Source organism: Dipodomys spectabilis, unplaced genomic scaffold (assembly GCF_019054845.1).
Source record: "Dipodomys spectabilis isolate Male_0828 unplaced genomic scaffold, ASM1905484v1 ptg000363l, whole genome shotgun sequence".
Lineage (NCBI taxonomy): Eukaryota > Metazoa > Chordata > Mammalia > Rodentia > Heteromyidae > Dipodomys > Dipodomys spectabilis.
In genome coordinates, this window is record NW_024871040.1 from 4,617,910 (window position 1) to 4,635,994 (window position 18,085).

At 48.3% G+C, this 18,085-nt stretch overlaps 1 protein-coding gene across 1 annotated transcript in view; it reads left to right on the forward strand.

Moving 5' to 3' along the window:
- Positions 1-18,085, forward strand: part of Bcr (BCR activator of RhoGEF and GTPase) — a 140,979-nt gene that overhangs the window by 93,654 nt on the left and 29,240 nt on the right. The window contains exons 9-14 of the mRNA XM_042666138.1: positions 9,179-9,300; positions 10,163-10,331; positions 12,479-12,598; positions 13,493-13,568; positions 15,679-15,783; positions 16,401-16,475. Of these exons, the coding sequence (XP_042522072.1) occupies positions 9,179-9,300; positions 10,163-10,331; positions 12,479-12,598; positions 13,493-13,568; positions 15,679-15,783; positions 16,401-16,475 (667 nt within the window). The remainder of the gene's footprint in view (positions 1-9,178; positions 9,301-10,162; positions 10,332-12,478; positions 12,599-13,492; positions 13,569-15,678; positions 15,784-16,400; positions 16,476-18,085) is intronic.

An 18,085-nucleotide genomic window follows, 5' to 3' on the forward strand; every position in this document is an offset into this window, starting at 1 on the left:
CAAACCCAGGGCCTCATGCATACAAGGCAAGCACTCTACCACTGAGCCACCTTCCCAGCCCTGAGGTCAGGTACTTTATCAGGGCAAAGACCAAGCGCTCTTTCAAGCATCTAGCCCTGACTGGACACTAGGGATTGCTTAGGTTCCTCATCTACCAAAGGAAGAGAAGACTTGGTATCCCTGAAATGTAATTCTGACTCACACCCTTCATTTAGCACTGTCCTTTAATACTTCAGCAGTGACTAAGCCATGGAGGTAGATAACCACTCCCATGCTCCCTGATCCCTAGCCATGATGTAGACATTATTAATCAATCATGAAGTCCAAGCTTACAAGTCCTCAGTAGCCTTCCTGGCTGCCCAACAGTTGTACAATCCATGTTATATAGAGAAATGAAGCCAAGGGGCTAGGAAGGTAGCTCAGTGGTAGAGTGTTTGCCTTGCATGCATGAGGCCCTGGTTCGATTCCTCAGCACCACATAAGCAGGAAGTGGTAGAGCGCTAGCCTTGAGCTGAAGAGCTGAGGGACAGCACCCAGGCCCAGAGTTCAGGACCCACAACCGACGAAGGAAGGAAGGAAGGAGGGAGGGAGGGAGGGAAGGAAGGAGGAAGGAAGGCAAACAGCCAAATGGGCTCTTCTTTTTTTTTTTTTTTTTTTGGGTCCGGTCGTGGGGCCTGAACTCTGGGCCTGGGCGCTGTCCCTCAGCTCTTCAGCTCAAGGCTAGCGCTCTACCACTTGAGCCACAGTGCCACTTCCGGCTTTTTTCTTTTTGCTTATGTGGTGCTGAGGAATCGAACCCAGGGCCTCAGGCTTGCAACGCAAGCACTCTACCACTGAGCCACCTTCCCAGCCCCAAATGGGCTCTTCTTCAACCCAGGTTTGATCCTTCCCCACTGCCTACTTGTGGTATTAATTTGGGGACACCCCTTGCTTTTTTTTAAACTTGAGCATCCGTGCTCTCTGAAGATAGTGACTTAGCCTACTACCTTTTCTTATGGGACTTAAAGGGTTTTCTTGGCCTGTAAGGGACAGTATGAAGGTAAGGGATGTGATTTCCCTGTATTGGTACCTTCTGCTGAAAATAGCAAAGGATATTTTACACATTACCAGCAGGAAGATAATCCACACCACTCCCCACCCCAAGTGGGAGCTATTGGTTGCTTCCTGTAGAATTTGTAGCTGAGGAGGGCCTGAGGTTTAGAAATGCCTAGTGGTTTTGACCTTAGGCCAGTCTCTTACTTGGTATATCACTGAGTAGCAAAGTTGCCAAAGAGAAAAAGGAGCTGTGCCTTTTAAGTTCCCGTGATGAATGTAGAGGATCTATCTTTCTTTTTTAGGTGAGGAAACTGGCTCAGAGAGGTTAAATGGTTTGCCTGTGGTCACACAGCCACTAAGAAACTAAGCCAAGATGTAAGACAGATGTCCTAGCCCATGAGTATTAGACGTCAGCTTTCTGGACCCCATTAACCATCAGAGCTTACCTACTCTACTTCCTATCTCTGTTTTGCCTGGGTTAGGTGGAGTTAATACAGCGAAATGATAGTAAGCCTTTAAGCTTCATACTCCTCCCTATCTGAGGTGCTGTTTGGAGCACCATCCTCTGCTCCTGCCAGGGGCATGTCCAAGTGGGATTCTCTTTGTAGCTTCTCTGCCTGTCTGGTAGAGAGAGGGAGGAGTCCTAACAGCATAGACATATGGCCCACTGCCACCAGCATAGCCTCAGTGAGTTGGGGCATCATGGAGAGACCCAGATATGAACCCTGTGGGATCAACAGCCCCAGTCTTGGCCACCAGTGTGGTTCCTATAATCTCTTCATCCTTTTGGCTCCAGCGCCTATGCCCTTTTGGAAGTGACTGGGCAACATTACAAGTGTCTCTCTGACTCAGAGCAGGGGCCAGAGCTGCCCTAGCTGGCCAGCATCCTGACCCCAGAACACCCAGTGTCTGTGAGCAACAGGAACCACTTAGGGGGGTTGGGAGGGAAACCAATTCAGCCTTCAGAAGGAAGGATCCTGCAGGCAGGTTTTCCTTCTAGGCCCAGATCCTGTGGGCTGGTGGGTGGGTGCTCATTTGTTTAGCTGAATTAACTTCACAGTTAGATGACTGATTTCTGCTGCTGGGTAATTTCCTTCACGTGGTTGCCTGTCTGTCTGCTTTGAGCTCTGCACCTCGTGCTGCTTATGCTTGGAAACGTGTGGGGGGGATAATACAGCCTCTGATGCTGGTTTTCTGCCTATTATCTCTGAGCACACCCCCCCACACACACACCCGCCCAGAGTAAGCAGAGAGACAGTAGCCCTGGCAGGTACTGCAGTTGGCAACATCACTATAAACTGAGGCACTGGGGATCAGGGAGAGAAATGGAGGCCGTGTGTGTGTGTGTGTGTGTGCGTGCGTGCGTGCGTGCGTGTGTGCGTGTGTGCGCGCGCGTGCGTGCGCGCGCGCGTGCGCGTGCTCCCGTGTGTGTACATGCGTGCATGCATGCCAGCATGCTTACTCATGAGCATATGCCAGTTCTGGGGCTTGAACTCAGGGCCTTAGTGCTATTTTTGAGCTTTTTTGCTCAAGGTTTGTGTTCTACCACTTGAGCCACAGCTCCACTTCAGCTTTTTGGTGGTTAATTGGAGATGAGACTCATGGACTTACTTGCCCATGATGGCTTTGAACTGAGATCATTAGATCTTAGCTTCCTGAGTAGCTAGGATTACAGGCATAAGCCACTGGTTGCAACTGATAATTAAAAAGAGTTGGAGACTTCAATATGGTGGTTCATGTAATGTCAGCTACTCTGGAGAGACTTCAGGAAGATGGCAATTTGAGGCCAACCAGGGCAAAAAAAGTGAGAAACCATCCCAACTAATGTAGTTGAGTGTGGTGGTTCACAGCTGTAATCACAACTACTTAAAGGCTATTTGTTGGAAGATCACAATCTTGAGGCTGGCTTCAGACAGAAATGTGCAACTCTACCTGAAAATTTAAGCAAAAAAAGGGGAAATAGCAGTATGGCTTAAGAGGTGGCACATCCATTTAGCTAGCAGGGTGCCCTGAGTTCAAACACCAGTACTGCTAAAAGGGGGGCAGGCTGTAGCTCAGTGGTAAAGCACATGAGACTGAGTCAATCCTCAGCACACAAAATACACACACACACACACACACACAAAACCTAAAAAAACAGGAGACCTGGGCAAGTCTTTGGTACGTAAGGAAACCTCAGCAAGTACCATAGGGCCAAAAGACAGATGCTACAAGGCCAAAGAAATTGTGTATGTCCAGGTTTAGGCCTTATATTTGCCTTTAACAAATATTTGTAGAACTTGGATTCTCTCAACTCATATGGTCCCTGGTTCTCCAGGCACACTATTCAACTCCAGCCCCTCACTTTGTGAAGTCAGGGAGTTGGAAATGAAACGATATGAAATTTAAAAAAAAAAAAATATTCGTTCCACATGGAGTTCGACGCCTAAGTGCTGCAGTAGCTACTGCTACCCTTGTCACTATAAATTAGCATGGTTCTTCCCAGGCCTTGATCATCTTGTGATGGGTCACTCTAAGACATAGGAAACCTGGGCCAGAATTGACCCCAAGAGACATTCCAGAGACCAGAGAATGCAAGGGAGTCAGATAACAGACAGGAAGGAGGAAAGAAGGGAAAGCCAGCAGGACCCTGCCCTGATGCTCTACTGCAGGTGGTCAGTGAGCAGCTTCCCTAGGAACCTTGTTCCTAGCCCAGCTGCTGGACCCCTGGGGTTCACCATGGCATTCCGCAGTCAGGGACACAGAGGGTCAGTTGTCAGCCAGGCCCCTGGCATTCAGTCTGCTCCAAGTCAGTCAGGCTCCTGGCATTCAGTCAGCTCTATAGGTTTTGTTCTGAAGGCATAGGAGTGGGGGCAGGATCCTCTGGCTACTTCCAGGGCCAGAATATTCCAAATTCAATCCACACTTGGAGCCATCCCAAGGCCTACTCATGGCCAGCAGCTGTCCCCTCCATGTCAACTCTTATGTCCGCCTCTTTGTTCTATGCATCCTCTCTTTCCACCTGCCACCCGGGCTTTCCTTGGTGACTTTTCCTGTCACACTGTCAAGGCGTTGCCTGATGTATTGATGACCAAATACAGTTCCTGGACCTGAAATGATTTTTTTTCAATGCTCCTAGGGCTAGATATATGTCATAGTAGACACTGGGAGGTTTTAGCAACCCAGGCTGGCCCCAAACTTCTGGGCCCAGTGATTTTCCTATCTCAGACTTATGAGTTGATGAGACTACAGATGTACCACCATACAGGCATTATCTTATTGCTGGTTAGGGTGCCAGCATGAGGACCTTTTTCCTGGCTTACAGCTGGCTGCTTTCACTATCCTCATATGGCCTTTCCACAGAGACACTAATCCCATTTATCAGAGTCCTGCCTGTGTGACCTCACCTAAATGTAATCACTCTTAAAGCTCCCCTCACTAACTATCATTACGTTGAGGGTTAAGGCTTTAACTGACAAATGGGGGAGAGTGATGACCCAGACATTCAGCCTGTAGCAGTGTACTAAAAGAGGCTGCCAGCCTAGGGAAAGACCTCTTAGAAAGGAGGAATCCCCCCCTCCTCATAGCCTAATGGAGGCCCTCATAGGGTCAGAGTAAGAAGTGGCATGATGCATGAGGAACTCTAAGCATGACGCTTATGTGTACCAAGTCCATAGCAAATGGTACCTGATGGCCCATTTGAGCTGTTAGACATGCTATTGCACTAAATCCTCCAAAAAGTGCAACTAGACAGGTCCTTTTTTTTTTTTGTCAGTCATGGGGCTTGAACTCTGGGCCTGGGTGCTGTCCCTGTGCTCTACCACTTGAGCCACAGAAACACTTGCGGTTTTCTGATGGTTAATTGGAGATAAGAGTCTCAAGGACTTTCCTGCCCAGACTGGCTTTGAACTGCGATCCTCAGATCTCAGTCTCCTGAGTAAGTAGGATTACAGATGTGAGCCACCACTGCCCAGCTCCTCTTCATTTTTTTATTGTTGTTTGGGGTGCTATGCTAGCACGCTACCACTGAGCTATACTCCGAACCCCACATCTGATTTCTAAGGAAGTTGAAAGTCAAAGAAATGAAGTAACCAAGCTGACATCTCAGCAGAAAAAGAATCTGCAGGCAGTGGTGGTGGGACAGTCCTGGACCCCTTCCCTCTCAGGCCGTCTTATTGGTTATTTGAAACCGCAGTGGTGTCCATTCCAGCTGGTACTTCCACCTGGGTGTAAAGGAGCTCCCAGAAAGAATATAACCTTGCCACCTGCTGCCTTCCCTCTACCACTTTTTTCACCTAACCTCTTCTAAGTTGCTGCCTCTCACTTCTGAAGCATGATGCTTCCCTGTCCTGGCTCCAGCAAGGTCCAGGCCCTCTCTGTCCTCTGGCTTTTTCTAACCACATGACCTCACACCATTCTGAAGATACATTAAGGACTGTGACCTAGGGTGGCCCAGCCTCCCCTTGCCTGTGTTCCAATCATCCTGCCTGCACTCCCAGACCCTTGGCCAGGCTGATGAGCTCTTTAGAATGGGTTGTCTTCTGAGCTGGCAGAGACTAAAGACTTCAAGCTTTCTGCTGGCGCCATGTGGGCTGACCCAACCAGGCCTAGGTGACCTTCCTTCCCACAGAAAGGCTGGGTCCTAGGGCAAGAATGAATGAGGAAGCATAGGTGGTAGACATGTAACCTGGGGGGTCTCTGAGTGCCTGGCCAGAGAGACTAAACTCTTGCCCGGGTCTTCCAATTCTGTCCTTGGGTCATCTGTCCTGGGCCTACCATTTTCTGAAATACATGCAGGTGCAGATCTGATGTTCTCTCATGAGAGTAGGAGGATGTTTTAATCTCCCACCACAGTGTGCAGCTTCCAGCCAGGCCTGGCTGACCTTCTGAGCCAGGAGGAGGCATCTGCCCAAGCATCAGGATCCCTAAACTGTGGGTCTTTGAGAATCTGTTTCCCAGGTCTAAGAAGGCCTTGTCCTATAAGCCTGGCTCTAGGTTGTTCTCTCTTCTTCCCAACCTCTTCTCTTCTCCCACTGTGTTTGCTTGATTAGAGCCCCTCTGCCACGTTCTACTCCTTGTTCATTGATTGGCTAGAATTGTGTTTGGGATCCTGTCAATTCTCAGTGCTAGAAGGCCTTCTTTTTGATTCTCTGGACATTTTTCTGGGTAGAACTGCCAGACTCCAGATATTTTGATCTCCTGAAGCCAGATCCAGCTCTTCCTTAGGCATCCCTGGTTTGGATAAGGTCCTGGTAAAAAAAAAAAAAAAAAAATTGTAGCCACCACTTATCTATCACTCAAGCTACAAGGGGCCTGCTTATGAAACGCACCAACTCACACACTCTTGGAACAGCTCATAGACAGATGGGTGTAATACAGCATTGTGGCTCAGGGCAGTTGGGACTTGTGGCTTCTCTTAAAAAGATGAAGGTTGGGGCTGGGAAGGTGGCTCAGTGGTAGAGCGCTTGCCTTGCATGCCTGAGGCCCTGGGTTCGATTCCTCAGCACCACATAATCAAAAAGAAAAAAGCCAGAAGTGGTGCTGTGGCTCAAGTGGTAGAGTGCTAGCCTTGAGCTGAAGAGCTGAGGGACAGCGCCCAGGCCCAGAGTTCAGGCCCCACGACTGGACCCAAAAAAAAAAAAAAAGATGAAGGTTGTCCCAGGTAGAGGTGAGATGGATAGGAGAGATGGGTCTGGCAACTATCACAGTATCAAAAATGCATTCCTAAGCCAGATTGAGCTTGCAGTCACTATTAGGGAGTAGCCATTTCTGACCTGTAGCTTCTGAGCTGAGCTTAAGGTGCCCTCTGCTGGTGGTTGGAGAAAGCTCAGCCCCTTTGGAGAAAAAATTGCTATCTTGGCATGTCACTGCCCTTCACAAGTTCACTTTATCTCCACCCACTATACTAGGAAATCTTACTATATGTCCCTGTTGAGGATATGTTTGTGTAGTCGTTCTTTCAGGACCTTAGTGTCCCAGGACTGTATCTTTTCTCCCACAGTAGACCCAGCAGACTGTAACCAGGTCTCTGGAATTTTCCCTCCAGTGCTTCCCAGAGGCTTCCCCAGAATTCACACAGGTTTCTTGCTTCCTGTGGATGCCTGTACCAGGCATGCTGTCTGCCCTCTGCTGGGGAGTTGGGGGGAGGGAGAGGGAGGCAGTAAAGCGTGAGTGACGATGAGTCATGGTCTTGGCACGCCAATAGCCTTCTTGCCCTTCCACTTATGGGCACCAGCAGCTCTGCAAAAAAAAAAAAAAAATCCTGTGCCAGCAGCCAGGTGAACTAAGCTGAGTACCCTTGGTGATGACATGTGATCCCCATGCCTAAAGGTAGGGAGGGGGCCTGGCCTAGACTGCATCTGCTTCTGAGAGGCCCGTAGGCCTCTAGCTCCTGCAGTGTGGGGCACGCTGAGAAGTAGAGGCTAAAGGTGGCAGTGGCAGTCCCCCTCCCCTCATCCTCATCCATTCTGGCTATGCCAGGATGAGAATGAGACCTTCTTTCCCACTTCTTCAGATGAAGATGAGTGTACCTCTTACTGGCAATAAGGTGAGTTTGATGCACTTTGTTTTGTGTGGCTCACCTACAGATGTACCCCATGCTTATCCCACTGTGATGAGATAGTGTGGAATAGGGTCTCCTTCTCTGTCATGCCTCCTTAAAGCCAGGGATCTCTTGGGTAGAAACCAATCTCATTGTAGAAACCAATAAGTATATATTGCTTGCTCACTGAAATACAAGTTTAGTTTTCATATGAACCTGATCAAAGTACATGGTAGGGAACGAATCTGATAACTGGACAATGCACTTGCACAGCACAGTGTGTATATAGTGATTGTTTGCAGCATCAACCTCTCATCCTGACTCTGTCCTTGGCTTACCACAGAAGCTGGCCCTTTATGAGGTGCCGATCTGTTGGATGACTGATTAACTTGCTGCATTATGCCCATTCAGTAGTCCCCTGAGCTGTGTAAGAAAGGACTGGCCTTGACTTTCAGATAAAGTACTGAGGTGAAGAAAGGCTTGGGACTTATTGGGAGATCATGTTTTCCATTTCCTAGTTTATCCTCGGGCTGACTGCCTATGCTGTACATAAGGGGCTAAGTTCTCAGGCAGCAAGTGCCTGGGAAAGAACAGAGGAGATACTCCTACTTGGATCCTGCCCATCCTGTCTAGTCAGAACTGGAAAGTGGGTTCCCAGGTACAAGGCCCCTGGCTTCCTTCTGAATTAGCCCCTTCCTTCCTTACCTGAAGCACTGGCCCTCTTAGATTACTCTTGTGTCTACCATCTTATCGCTGGGATTGCCTCATCTATACCCACAGTGCCAGTCTCATCTCTATATAGGAACAGCTCTTCCTTTGCATGACTAGTTTCTTGCTAATATTGGGTCCTGGTTTGCTACCCCAGAGGGGTACCAGCTCTCTTGTCTAAAGAGGACTCTCCTATCATCCTTCCTTAGAGCATTTGTTTGATTGTAAATGATCCTCCGTGGCCCCCAGGCCAGTGACTGTCACTGCCCTACATCCACCAAGCCTCTTCTCCAATCTAAGCACCCAGGAGGGACTCAAATGTTTTTGGTTCCCTTGATTATAGCCCTTCTGCAATGTTCCACTCTGTTCTTTGACTGGCTAGAAATGTGTTTAGGACTCTGTCAGTTCAGAGCTAGGAGGCCCTGGACATTTCTTTGTGTAGAGCTGCACACTCCAGGCAGTTTGACTTTCTGAAGTCAAGAGAAGTACACATAGCTCCTCTTAGCATTTTTTTTTTTTTTTGGTCAGTTGTGGTGCTTGAACTCTAGGCCTGGGTGCTGTCCCTGAGCTCTTCAGCTCAAGGCTAGCATGCTACCACTTGAGCCACAGTGCCACTTGCAGCCTTTTTTACTGTTTATGTGGTGCTGAGGAATTGAACCCAAGGCCTCATGCATGCGAGGCAAGCACTCTACTGCTATGAGCCACCTTCCCGGCCCCTCCTCTTAGCATTTTGATGAGATGGATGGAACATTCCAGAAAGTGGGTCTGAGAGTTGGATATAGAGGGGATGAAATCTCCCAAGGGAAAAAGTTTTCCAGAAGGTCCGTTTACTCTTACCAACTGGAAAGACCCAGCTTACTTCATCCCATACCACCCACTCTAGTCCTAACTTGAGACCTTCTTCCATGCTTATAGCATCGGCAGCTGCTGAAGGACAGCTTCATGGTGGAACTGGTGGAGGGAGCCCGCAAGCTGCGTCACGTTTTCCTGTTCACGGACCTGCTCCTCTGCACCAAACTCAAGAAGCAGAGTGGAGGGTGAGTGACATTTACCCAAGTGGCGACTGCTTCAGCACTCCGGTATTGATGCTCTCCCTCTGGGGCATGATTAAAACATTGTGGCCAGCTGCCTCTCTTTAAATTCTACTTTCACACAGGCATGATTCCAGGCTCAAAGTCAAAGGTTGTCACTACTAATCAGGGCCAGTCATTCAGCTTCATCTTCAAACTTGAGGGGTAAACCTGACTGTCCGTCACGTACAGTTGGAGGAAGGACTGGCTGTAAAGAATCTGTGAAAAGTATGTCAAATGAAGGGCCTGCTCTGGGAATATATTGTTAGGCAAATACTGTTGTTTAACTCCCTGAACCTGGTGATGGTGGCCAAGTTATTCTCATCATAGGCTTGCAAATCTCCCCGCACTCCACCAGGGGTCAGCCTCATCCAGAGGGTCACATTGGAAAGAACCATAACTGCGCTCTTGTGTTCTGCTTTTTGTGAGCCTAATAGAGAGCCTCTGTCCCCTCATCTGTCCAGTGAAGAAATTGTATTGAATATATCTACAGCTTCTCAAATTCTGCAGCTCTGAACTTTAGTCCTGCCCTGCCATTGGGTATCTTATCATGTTCCCATGTGAGCACCAACATCAAGATCAGCACAGGATGAAGGGACCCATGGCTTCTCAGATACCTTGATGCCTGGAGTCACATGTGGAATAAATGTTCACAGGAGACACCGAGGTTGCCAGTATCTGCTAATAGCCTCATGGAACACAGATTGGGCTTTAGGTCACATAAACCATGCACAGCTGTGACTCTAGGGCTCTCTAGCAGGAATGAAAAGTTGTGACATTATTAAAGGAAAATAGTCATCAAGTTAACATTCTTCTTCTCCCTATCCAGCAAAACCCAACAGTATGACTGCAAATGGTACATTCCACTCACGGATCTCAGCTTCCAGATGGTGGACGAGTCAGAGGCGGCACCCAACATCCCTCTGGTGCCAGATGAGGAGCTAGATGCCTTGAAGATCAAGATCTCTCAGATCAAGAGTGACATCCAGAGAGAGAAGGTACGACCAGCTGAGAGAACAAGATCCAGGCCCTGTGTGGCCTGAGTGGGTAGCAGCCCCTTGTGCACAAGCCAATAGTTATTCTTTCTGCCAAGCATCTGGTCTCCAGGACTTGATGGGGCCTAGGTGAGCAACTCTCAGCTCTTGGAGTGCTGGGCGTCTTATCTGCTCATAGCCAGACACTGAGTGGTCCTAAGAGCCCAGCTAAATTAGGGTTCTCATCCTAGAGCCACTAGTAACCTGGTCCTGATGGGAAATGAAAGGCTCTGGATCTAGATGTTCATTGTATACCTTTTACAGAGTACTTATTTTACCTGGCAGGTAGCCTAATGACCAGTTGTCTGACCTAGAATCTCACATAGAAAACTTGGTTATACCAGTGGCTCTTGTCTGAACTTTGTCCATTTTAATCCTGCCTGATCATCACTCTGGTTGTTAGGATCCTGACCTTGTTCCTTTGTCTTCTTATCCCCACCGCTATCCCCATCTGCATCCCAGGGAAGACCCAGGCTAGGATAGCCCATGATTCTTCTGTTGGAAGGTAGAAGTTCAGCACAGCACCATAGTAGTAAAGAAGTTGGGGGGCTGGGAAGGCGGCTTAGTGGTAGAGATCTTGCCTTGCATGCATGAGGCCCTGAGTTCGATTCCTCAGCACCACATAAGCAAAAAGAAAAAAAAGCCGGAAGTGGTGCTGTGGCTCAAGTGGTAGAGCTCTAGCCTTGAGCTGAAGAGCTGAGGGACAGCACCCATGCCCAGAGTTCAGGCCCCACGACCGGACCCAAAAAAAAAAAAGAAGAAGAAGTTGGAAGAGGGGCTGGGAAGTTGGCTCGGTGGTAGAGTGCTTGCCTTGCATGCATGAGGCTCTGGGTTCGATTCCTCAGTACCACATAAGCAGAAAAAAGCTGGAAGTGGCGCTGTGGCTCAAGTGGTAGGGCACTAGCCTTGAGCTGAAGAGCTGAGGGACAGTGCCCAGGCCCAGAGTTCAGGCCTCACAACCGACCAAAAAAAAAAAAAAGAAGAAGAAGATTATTATTTACAGATCCTAGGCAGATAGGACACAATGAATTGAGATGGTAGCCTTCCATCTAGAAGTCATTCTAGGTAGGATGAAAGCCCATGCTAGTGGCACCTAGTAGAATATTTGGTTTGTTTAGGTTTTTTAGGAGATAGCATCTCACTAGGTTGCCCAGAACTCCTAGGTTCAAGTCGTCCTCCTGCCTTAGCTTCCTGAGTAGCCAAGACTACAGGTGTACACAACTCAACTGGGGCAACGAAAGGCTTTTATAGGACAAAAGTAAGGAATATCCACCCCATGGGCTGTATAAGGCCAGCAAAGTTATTCTGTGTATGAAAGGAAAGACACATATGCTTCTGGTATACTTCTCATTGGCTGCCTATATTGATAATTTTGTATAGCTCAACATTGATGTTATAAATAGTCACAACTGTCCTGATGAGGGATGAACCCCTCCAGCTGTTTTGGACTTTGGGAACCTGATTCTTTCCAGGGAGGTTTAGAAGGTTATGGACATAATGAAGATGAGCCCTTGCATGGGGATAGTCTGGCACTGTAGGAAAGGGAAACCCCAAGACAGACGAGTTTAGAACAGTGGCCTCTATTAATTGTCAAAGGTTGGAGAACCCTGGTGACTATCTAGAAGGCCAGAGCCCTCATGGCAGTGGGCTTTAGGAAGGATCCACATGGCTCTTGACAGGGAGGATTTCCCCATCCAGGTCCTGGTGATATGTGTTTGTACTCACTGGGATTTCCCCCAAAACACTCCCAGCAAGCTGGTGCTCAGGTCATGGAGGGGATGAGGGCTCTTCTCATTCATAACAACCCCTGCACATTGTCCATGTTTGGAGAGGTTGAATGCAAGGAAATCTGTAAAGGTTTTTCCCCTCTCTCCTTGTGAGAGGAAGGACCAGTTCCCTCAAAGCAGGCTTACTGAGCACAGCAAAATTGGTGCTGGGCCTTGACCCTAAGGAGAGGCTGTATCCACAAAAGGCTACCAGCAAGGTCTGTGTTTGTACTAAGCAGACAGTGGGATCTCCACCTTCCCTAGTCTCAGTGTTGAGAGCAGTAGGCACTGTGTGGGAGCAGGTGGCCCTGGAATGGAAATGTGAGACTGTCCTCTCCCTGGCAGAGGGCAAACAAGGTCAGCAAAGCCATGGAGAGGCTGAAGAAGAAATTGTCAGAGCAGGAGTCGCTGCTTCTACTGATGTCTCCCAGCATGGCCTTCAGGGTCCATAACCGCAATGGCAAGGTGAGTACCTGTTACTGGCTCCCTCTAGCTCGTCCTGAAGATGCTTCCAGCCTGGAATGGGGTCTTGATCAACCAGCTGCAGCCCAAACTTATCCAGCCAGCTGTTGTCCTCAGCACTTGCGAAGACTTTGCAACTGTAGTCCCTTTTCTCTTGAGAGCATTCCTGTGCCAAGAGAGACCTGGTCGGCATGGCACATGCAGGCACACATGTTCTTCTGACTAGTTCTTTGGATCATGGCCCCAAGTTGAGTGGCTGTTGGCTCAGCTCCTACAGCTGGGAGGTTGGCAGGATCTCCAGGAAGGGAAGAGGACAAGCAGCCTTGCAGGTTTGGACAGCCCTGACTCTGGATACAGGAACACTATCTGGGAATCTCCAGGACCAGTGACACACATTATCTCCTTGTCTGGCTCCTAGTGCTATCTGTAGCCTGAGTCTTGTCTCTCCACAGTGTCATGCACACCTGTCAGTGAATAGAATGGTTTGTTTTTTGGCATCTGGCAGGAGAGGCAGCTGGTAGGTTCTATAGGAGCTTTGTCTCAGCGTAGGCTTGTGGGTTGGAATTAGATAGTACCTCTGAAGATCTCCACCTTTAAGAACCCCTCCAAAACCAGAAGCTGCACCAACTGTACTAGTGTCACTCCCTGACCTGAGCAGTTCAGGTTGGGCTTGTGCCACAGCTCAGTCTATAAATGTGTGCAAACACTATGGACCAGTTTGTGCTGGAAGCAGTGAGCCTGACCATGAGCATTCCTGGCCATTGTGGCACACTTGAGCATACCTGGGCCTAGCCAGCTGGCATTGGGGAGGTGTGAGTCTCTAGCTCTTCCCCTTGGGCTTGCCAGATGCCGGCTCAGCTGATAACTGGGGTTTGTTGTTCTTCTCACCTACTATAGAGTTACACATTCCTGATCTCCTCCGACTATGAGCGAGCAGAATGGAGGGAGAATATACGAGAGCAGCAGAAAAAGTGTGAGTGGCCTCTGTACCCAGGAGACTTGGCTTTTGGCTATCTACTATAGATGGACATGTCTTACAGTTTTAGACCGTCTTTCTTTTTTCTTTCCTTCTTTCTTTTTCTATTCTAGGTGTTTTTGACAGTTACGGGATTTGAACTCAGCCTTCAAACTTTCTAGGCATGTGCTCTCCCACACCTTCAGTCTTTTTGTTTTTTCCAGTCCTTGGGCTTAAACTCAGAGCCTGGGCACTGTCCCTGAGCTGCTTTTGCTCAAGGCTAGCACTCTACCACTTGAGTCATAGCACCACTTCTGGCTTCTGTTTATGTGGTACTGAGGAATGGAACCCAGTGCTTCATGCATGCTAGGCAAGCACTCTTATCACTAAGCCACATTCCCAGCCTCCACACCTTCAGTCATTTAAACCTCTCCTTTCTTACCCTCCCCCCCGCCCCCCGTCTTTCTTTCTAAGAAGGGATTCTATCCAAGAAGAATATATAAGGAACTCAAATTTAGAAAACAAGTTAGAGCGCAGCACTGGTAGCTCACGCCTGTAATACTAGCTACTTAGGAGGCTGAGATCTGAGGATTGCAGTTCCAAGCCAGCCTGGGCAGAAAAGTCCATGAGACTCTTATCTCCAGCTAACCACCAGACAACTAGAAGTGGCACTGTGGATCAAGTGGTAGAACGCTTGCCTTGAGCTGAAGAGCTCAAGGACAGCACCTCAGCCCAGAGTTCAAGCCCCATGACTGACAAAAAAGAAAACAAGTATGCTCCCCAGCTTTGTTGTTCCCTCTTACCTATCCTGATCTCTGTACACACATCCCTACCATGGTTCTCTCTCCCATTCCTTCCTGAATTCCCCAGCTTTGCTGTCTACCCTCTGGGCCTGCACATACACACCACTCACCAGGCCTTTCTTATACATCCCCTCCCCCCTCCCAAAAAAGGTGCTGATGCTGGCAGGGCCCTGAGCCCACCTGGTAGCCACACTGTCCTCCTCTCTACTTAGCCCCATCAAGACAGAACACTTAGAACACTTAGTCCTGTCTGGGATAGCCTCGTCTCTCTGATCACAGTTTATGTGGTTTCTTTCTTCTCGAACTCCAAGCTGCCCTTCAGTGCTGCGGCAAGGGGGCAGTGTGTAATATTAAGGACTGGTAAGCCAGACTTCATCCCAAGATCTGGGAATACAGCTTCCAGCTCCCTACTTGTTCCTTTTGCATGGAATCAGGCCACACTGTGTCCTAGGTGGCCTGGTCTTTCCGTTGCAGTAGGTTCTTTTTGTGTGTGCTGATACTAGGGCTTTTTGCCTATAATTGGAAATCTACCACTTGAGCATGCCTCCACATTTTTTTTTTTGTTTGTTTTGTTTTGTTTCTTGCATCTTTGGTTAGTTAATTGGAGTTAAAAGTCTTTTGGAGTTAAAAGTCTTTTGGATTTGTATGCTTAGGCTAAGGTCAAACCTCAGTCCTCAGATCTCAGCCTTCTGAGTAGCTATACTTATAGGCATACTGAAACACCCCAGCTGAAGCAATGGTTTTGCTTCAATTTCTACACACCAACTCTGGGCTTGGGGCTCTGCCTGCCTCAACCTCTCTGCCTCTGCCTCAGCCTCAGCTCCCATCTCTGCAGACTGATCACTCACACCTACACTGAGCCGAGCCTCATCTTTTCTTCAGTGCCACTGAGGCCTGGGGAGAGCTAGGTGCTCTGCTGAGGCTTGTGTCCCAGGGATTTCTGCCTGCGCATGAGTACTCAAGTCATTTCCAGTGTGGCAGCATTTGTTTCCCACTCACTGTTTATGCCATCCAGCAGAGACATAAAACCAATAGCAGGCCGACTGGTGCCACTTCCCAGGGTGTTGCTTCTACTTTGTCTTTGGTGGCTTGTAGATATATGTGGACATGTATGTGGGCAGTGTGGCTACCTCTTCACAGGTGCCCAGGTCTGGGCTCTCTGAGGTTTCACCTTACTTTGTGCCATTGCTATACTTCTCAAGGGAGCCACCAAGCCCCAGCACTGGCCCTGTTGTGCTCCTTCTATGTGTGATGAGGATCAAGTGGGAGGGGCACAGAAGAGTGGTGTAGACTGACATATCTCTGTACCCACTCTGCCCGCTCAGGTTTCAAAAGCTTCTCTCTGACATCTGTGGAGCTGCAGATGCTCACCAACTCATGTGTGAAACTTCAGACTGTCCATAGCATTCCACTGACCATCAACAAAGAAGGTGAGATGGGCCTCTTGGGCGCAGAGTGGAGGGCCAACTTAGCTCCCTCCTATTGGTGCTGTCTTCATTGCCATGCTTGTTGTCTTCTAGGAGTGTGCAGAATTGGTTAGGAGCACTTTTCTCTCTAGGCAGTCACTACTTGGCTGTTAAGAAGGATAGATTCTGTCCCTAGCCACAAGGCCTGTGACAGCCACCCCTCAGCCCCTCGATGCCATGATCTGGCCCCACTGACCTACCCTACTAGTCTTCCTCTAGCCCAGGTACTTACTGGCTGACACACTTGAGTTTTTGCCTTCATTGATACACATTTACACATGGGCTCACTGATACACACATTGGGCCTGTGTTTTTCACACACCTGTGCACACATACACATGCACTCTTTTCATGTCCTACATCATCCCAGATGATGTCTTCTTCTGTCTTTGGAACCTTAATATATTTTGTCTCACTCACTGGTTTGTCTGTGTTGTGAAACCAACTAAGTCTTAAGGTTCCAAACACAGAAACCAATGGGCACATTTTCTGTCTGAACTGCCTTGCTCAGTGCTGGGTTGCTCTTAAAGTAGAGCCAGCCATTCTCCTGATTATCCTCACCTTTTTGGTTTCTTTCTCAGATGATGAATCTCCTGGACTCTACGGCTTCCTGAATGTCATCGTCCACTCAGCTACCGGGTTCAAGCAAAGTTCAAGTAAGTGGACTAAGATGGAAAGTAGCAGGGGCTGAGCAAGCATCTTCACCGGAAGGACATCAAGCAGAATGTAGGGAGCCAGGGAAGTGGTTCAGATGACCACCAAGTGCCTTTGGCCCCAATCATTTAGGTACAGTAACTAATTGAGGGTTTTCTCTTACTCCTACCTGTCTTAAATCCTGTGAACTGGTGAGCTTCTGTGGGCAGGATTGGAATTTGACAGAGACAGCCCCATAGTGTTCTGGTGCTTCAGAGTCAAAAATTTGCAAGACAGGGTGGTGCTATCAGCAGCAGCCTCTCAGCCCCATCAGCAGAGTAGATTTAGCTGTTTTGTTATACTAGATGGTAATACCTTTTTCTCTACCAGCTGCTCAAGCCATCAGAACAGTGAAGACTGGCTACATTGCATTTTACTAACTTCCCTACATAGCAGCGCCCTAGCACCAGGGATCTGTAGAAATGGGGTAGAAGGTGGCAAGCACAGTTCTAACCTTTCTTTTCTTTTTTTGTCATCAGTTATGGGTCTTGAACTCTGGGCCTGGGTGTTGTCCCTGAGCTCTTCAGCTCAAGACTAGTGTTTTACCACTTGAGCCATAGCACCACTTCCATTTTTCTGGTGGTTAATTGGAGATAAGAGTCTCATGGATGTTCTTGCCAGGGCTGGCTTTGAACTGCAATCCTCAGATCCCAGCCTCCTGAGTAATTAGGATTACAAGCATGAGCCACTGGTGCCCGGCTAACCTTTCTGACAATGTCTGAAAACAGGAATCCCCCCCCCCCCCCCCCAGCAATGTGTCACAGGATAAAAGAAAATAGTTGCAGTGCATATGATAAGGAACTTGGGTCTAGAATATACAAAAACCTCTTAGGATTCAAATTAGAGAGATGACACAGTAGTAAACAAAGGGAAAAGATTTGAATAGCTGATAAATACATGAAGACATGCTTGTCATGTCAGGAAATATAAATGAAAACCACATCCCAGGACAGCAATATATTTTTTTAAAAAAAATGATGCCCACTAGAAGCCAGGTGCTCACGGCTCACACTTGTGTAATCTAGTTGCTCAGGAGGTTGAAATATGAGGATTGAGTTTCAAAGCCAGCCCTGGAGGAAAAGTCCATGAGACTCTTATCTCTAGTTGACTGACAAAAAAAGCCAGAAGTTGGAGCTGTGGTTAAAGAGGTAGAGCACTAGCCTTGAGCTAGGGATAGCACCCAGGCCTTGAGTTCAAGCCCAAGTACTAGCACATACACACACACACAAGATGCCCACTAGAGCTGACTCACAGAACACTTTAAAAATACCACTGAAACAAAGCAAACAAAAAGGTAAACACCAACATATGTTGGTGAGGACCTGAGGAAACAGGAACCTCATGTATTGTGGGTAGAGATGTAACATAATTAAGCTACTTTAGAAAACATTGGAAAGGGTTTTTTGTTTGTTTGTTTTTTGTCGTTCTTGGGGCTTGAACTCTGGGCCTGGGTGTTGTCCCTCAGCTCTTTAGCTCAAGGCTAGTGCACTACCACTTGAGCTACAGCACCACTTCTGGTTCTCTCAGTGGCTTATTAGAGATAAGAATCTCGTGGCCTTTCCTGCTAGGGCTG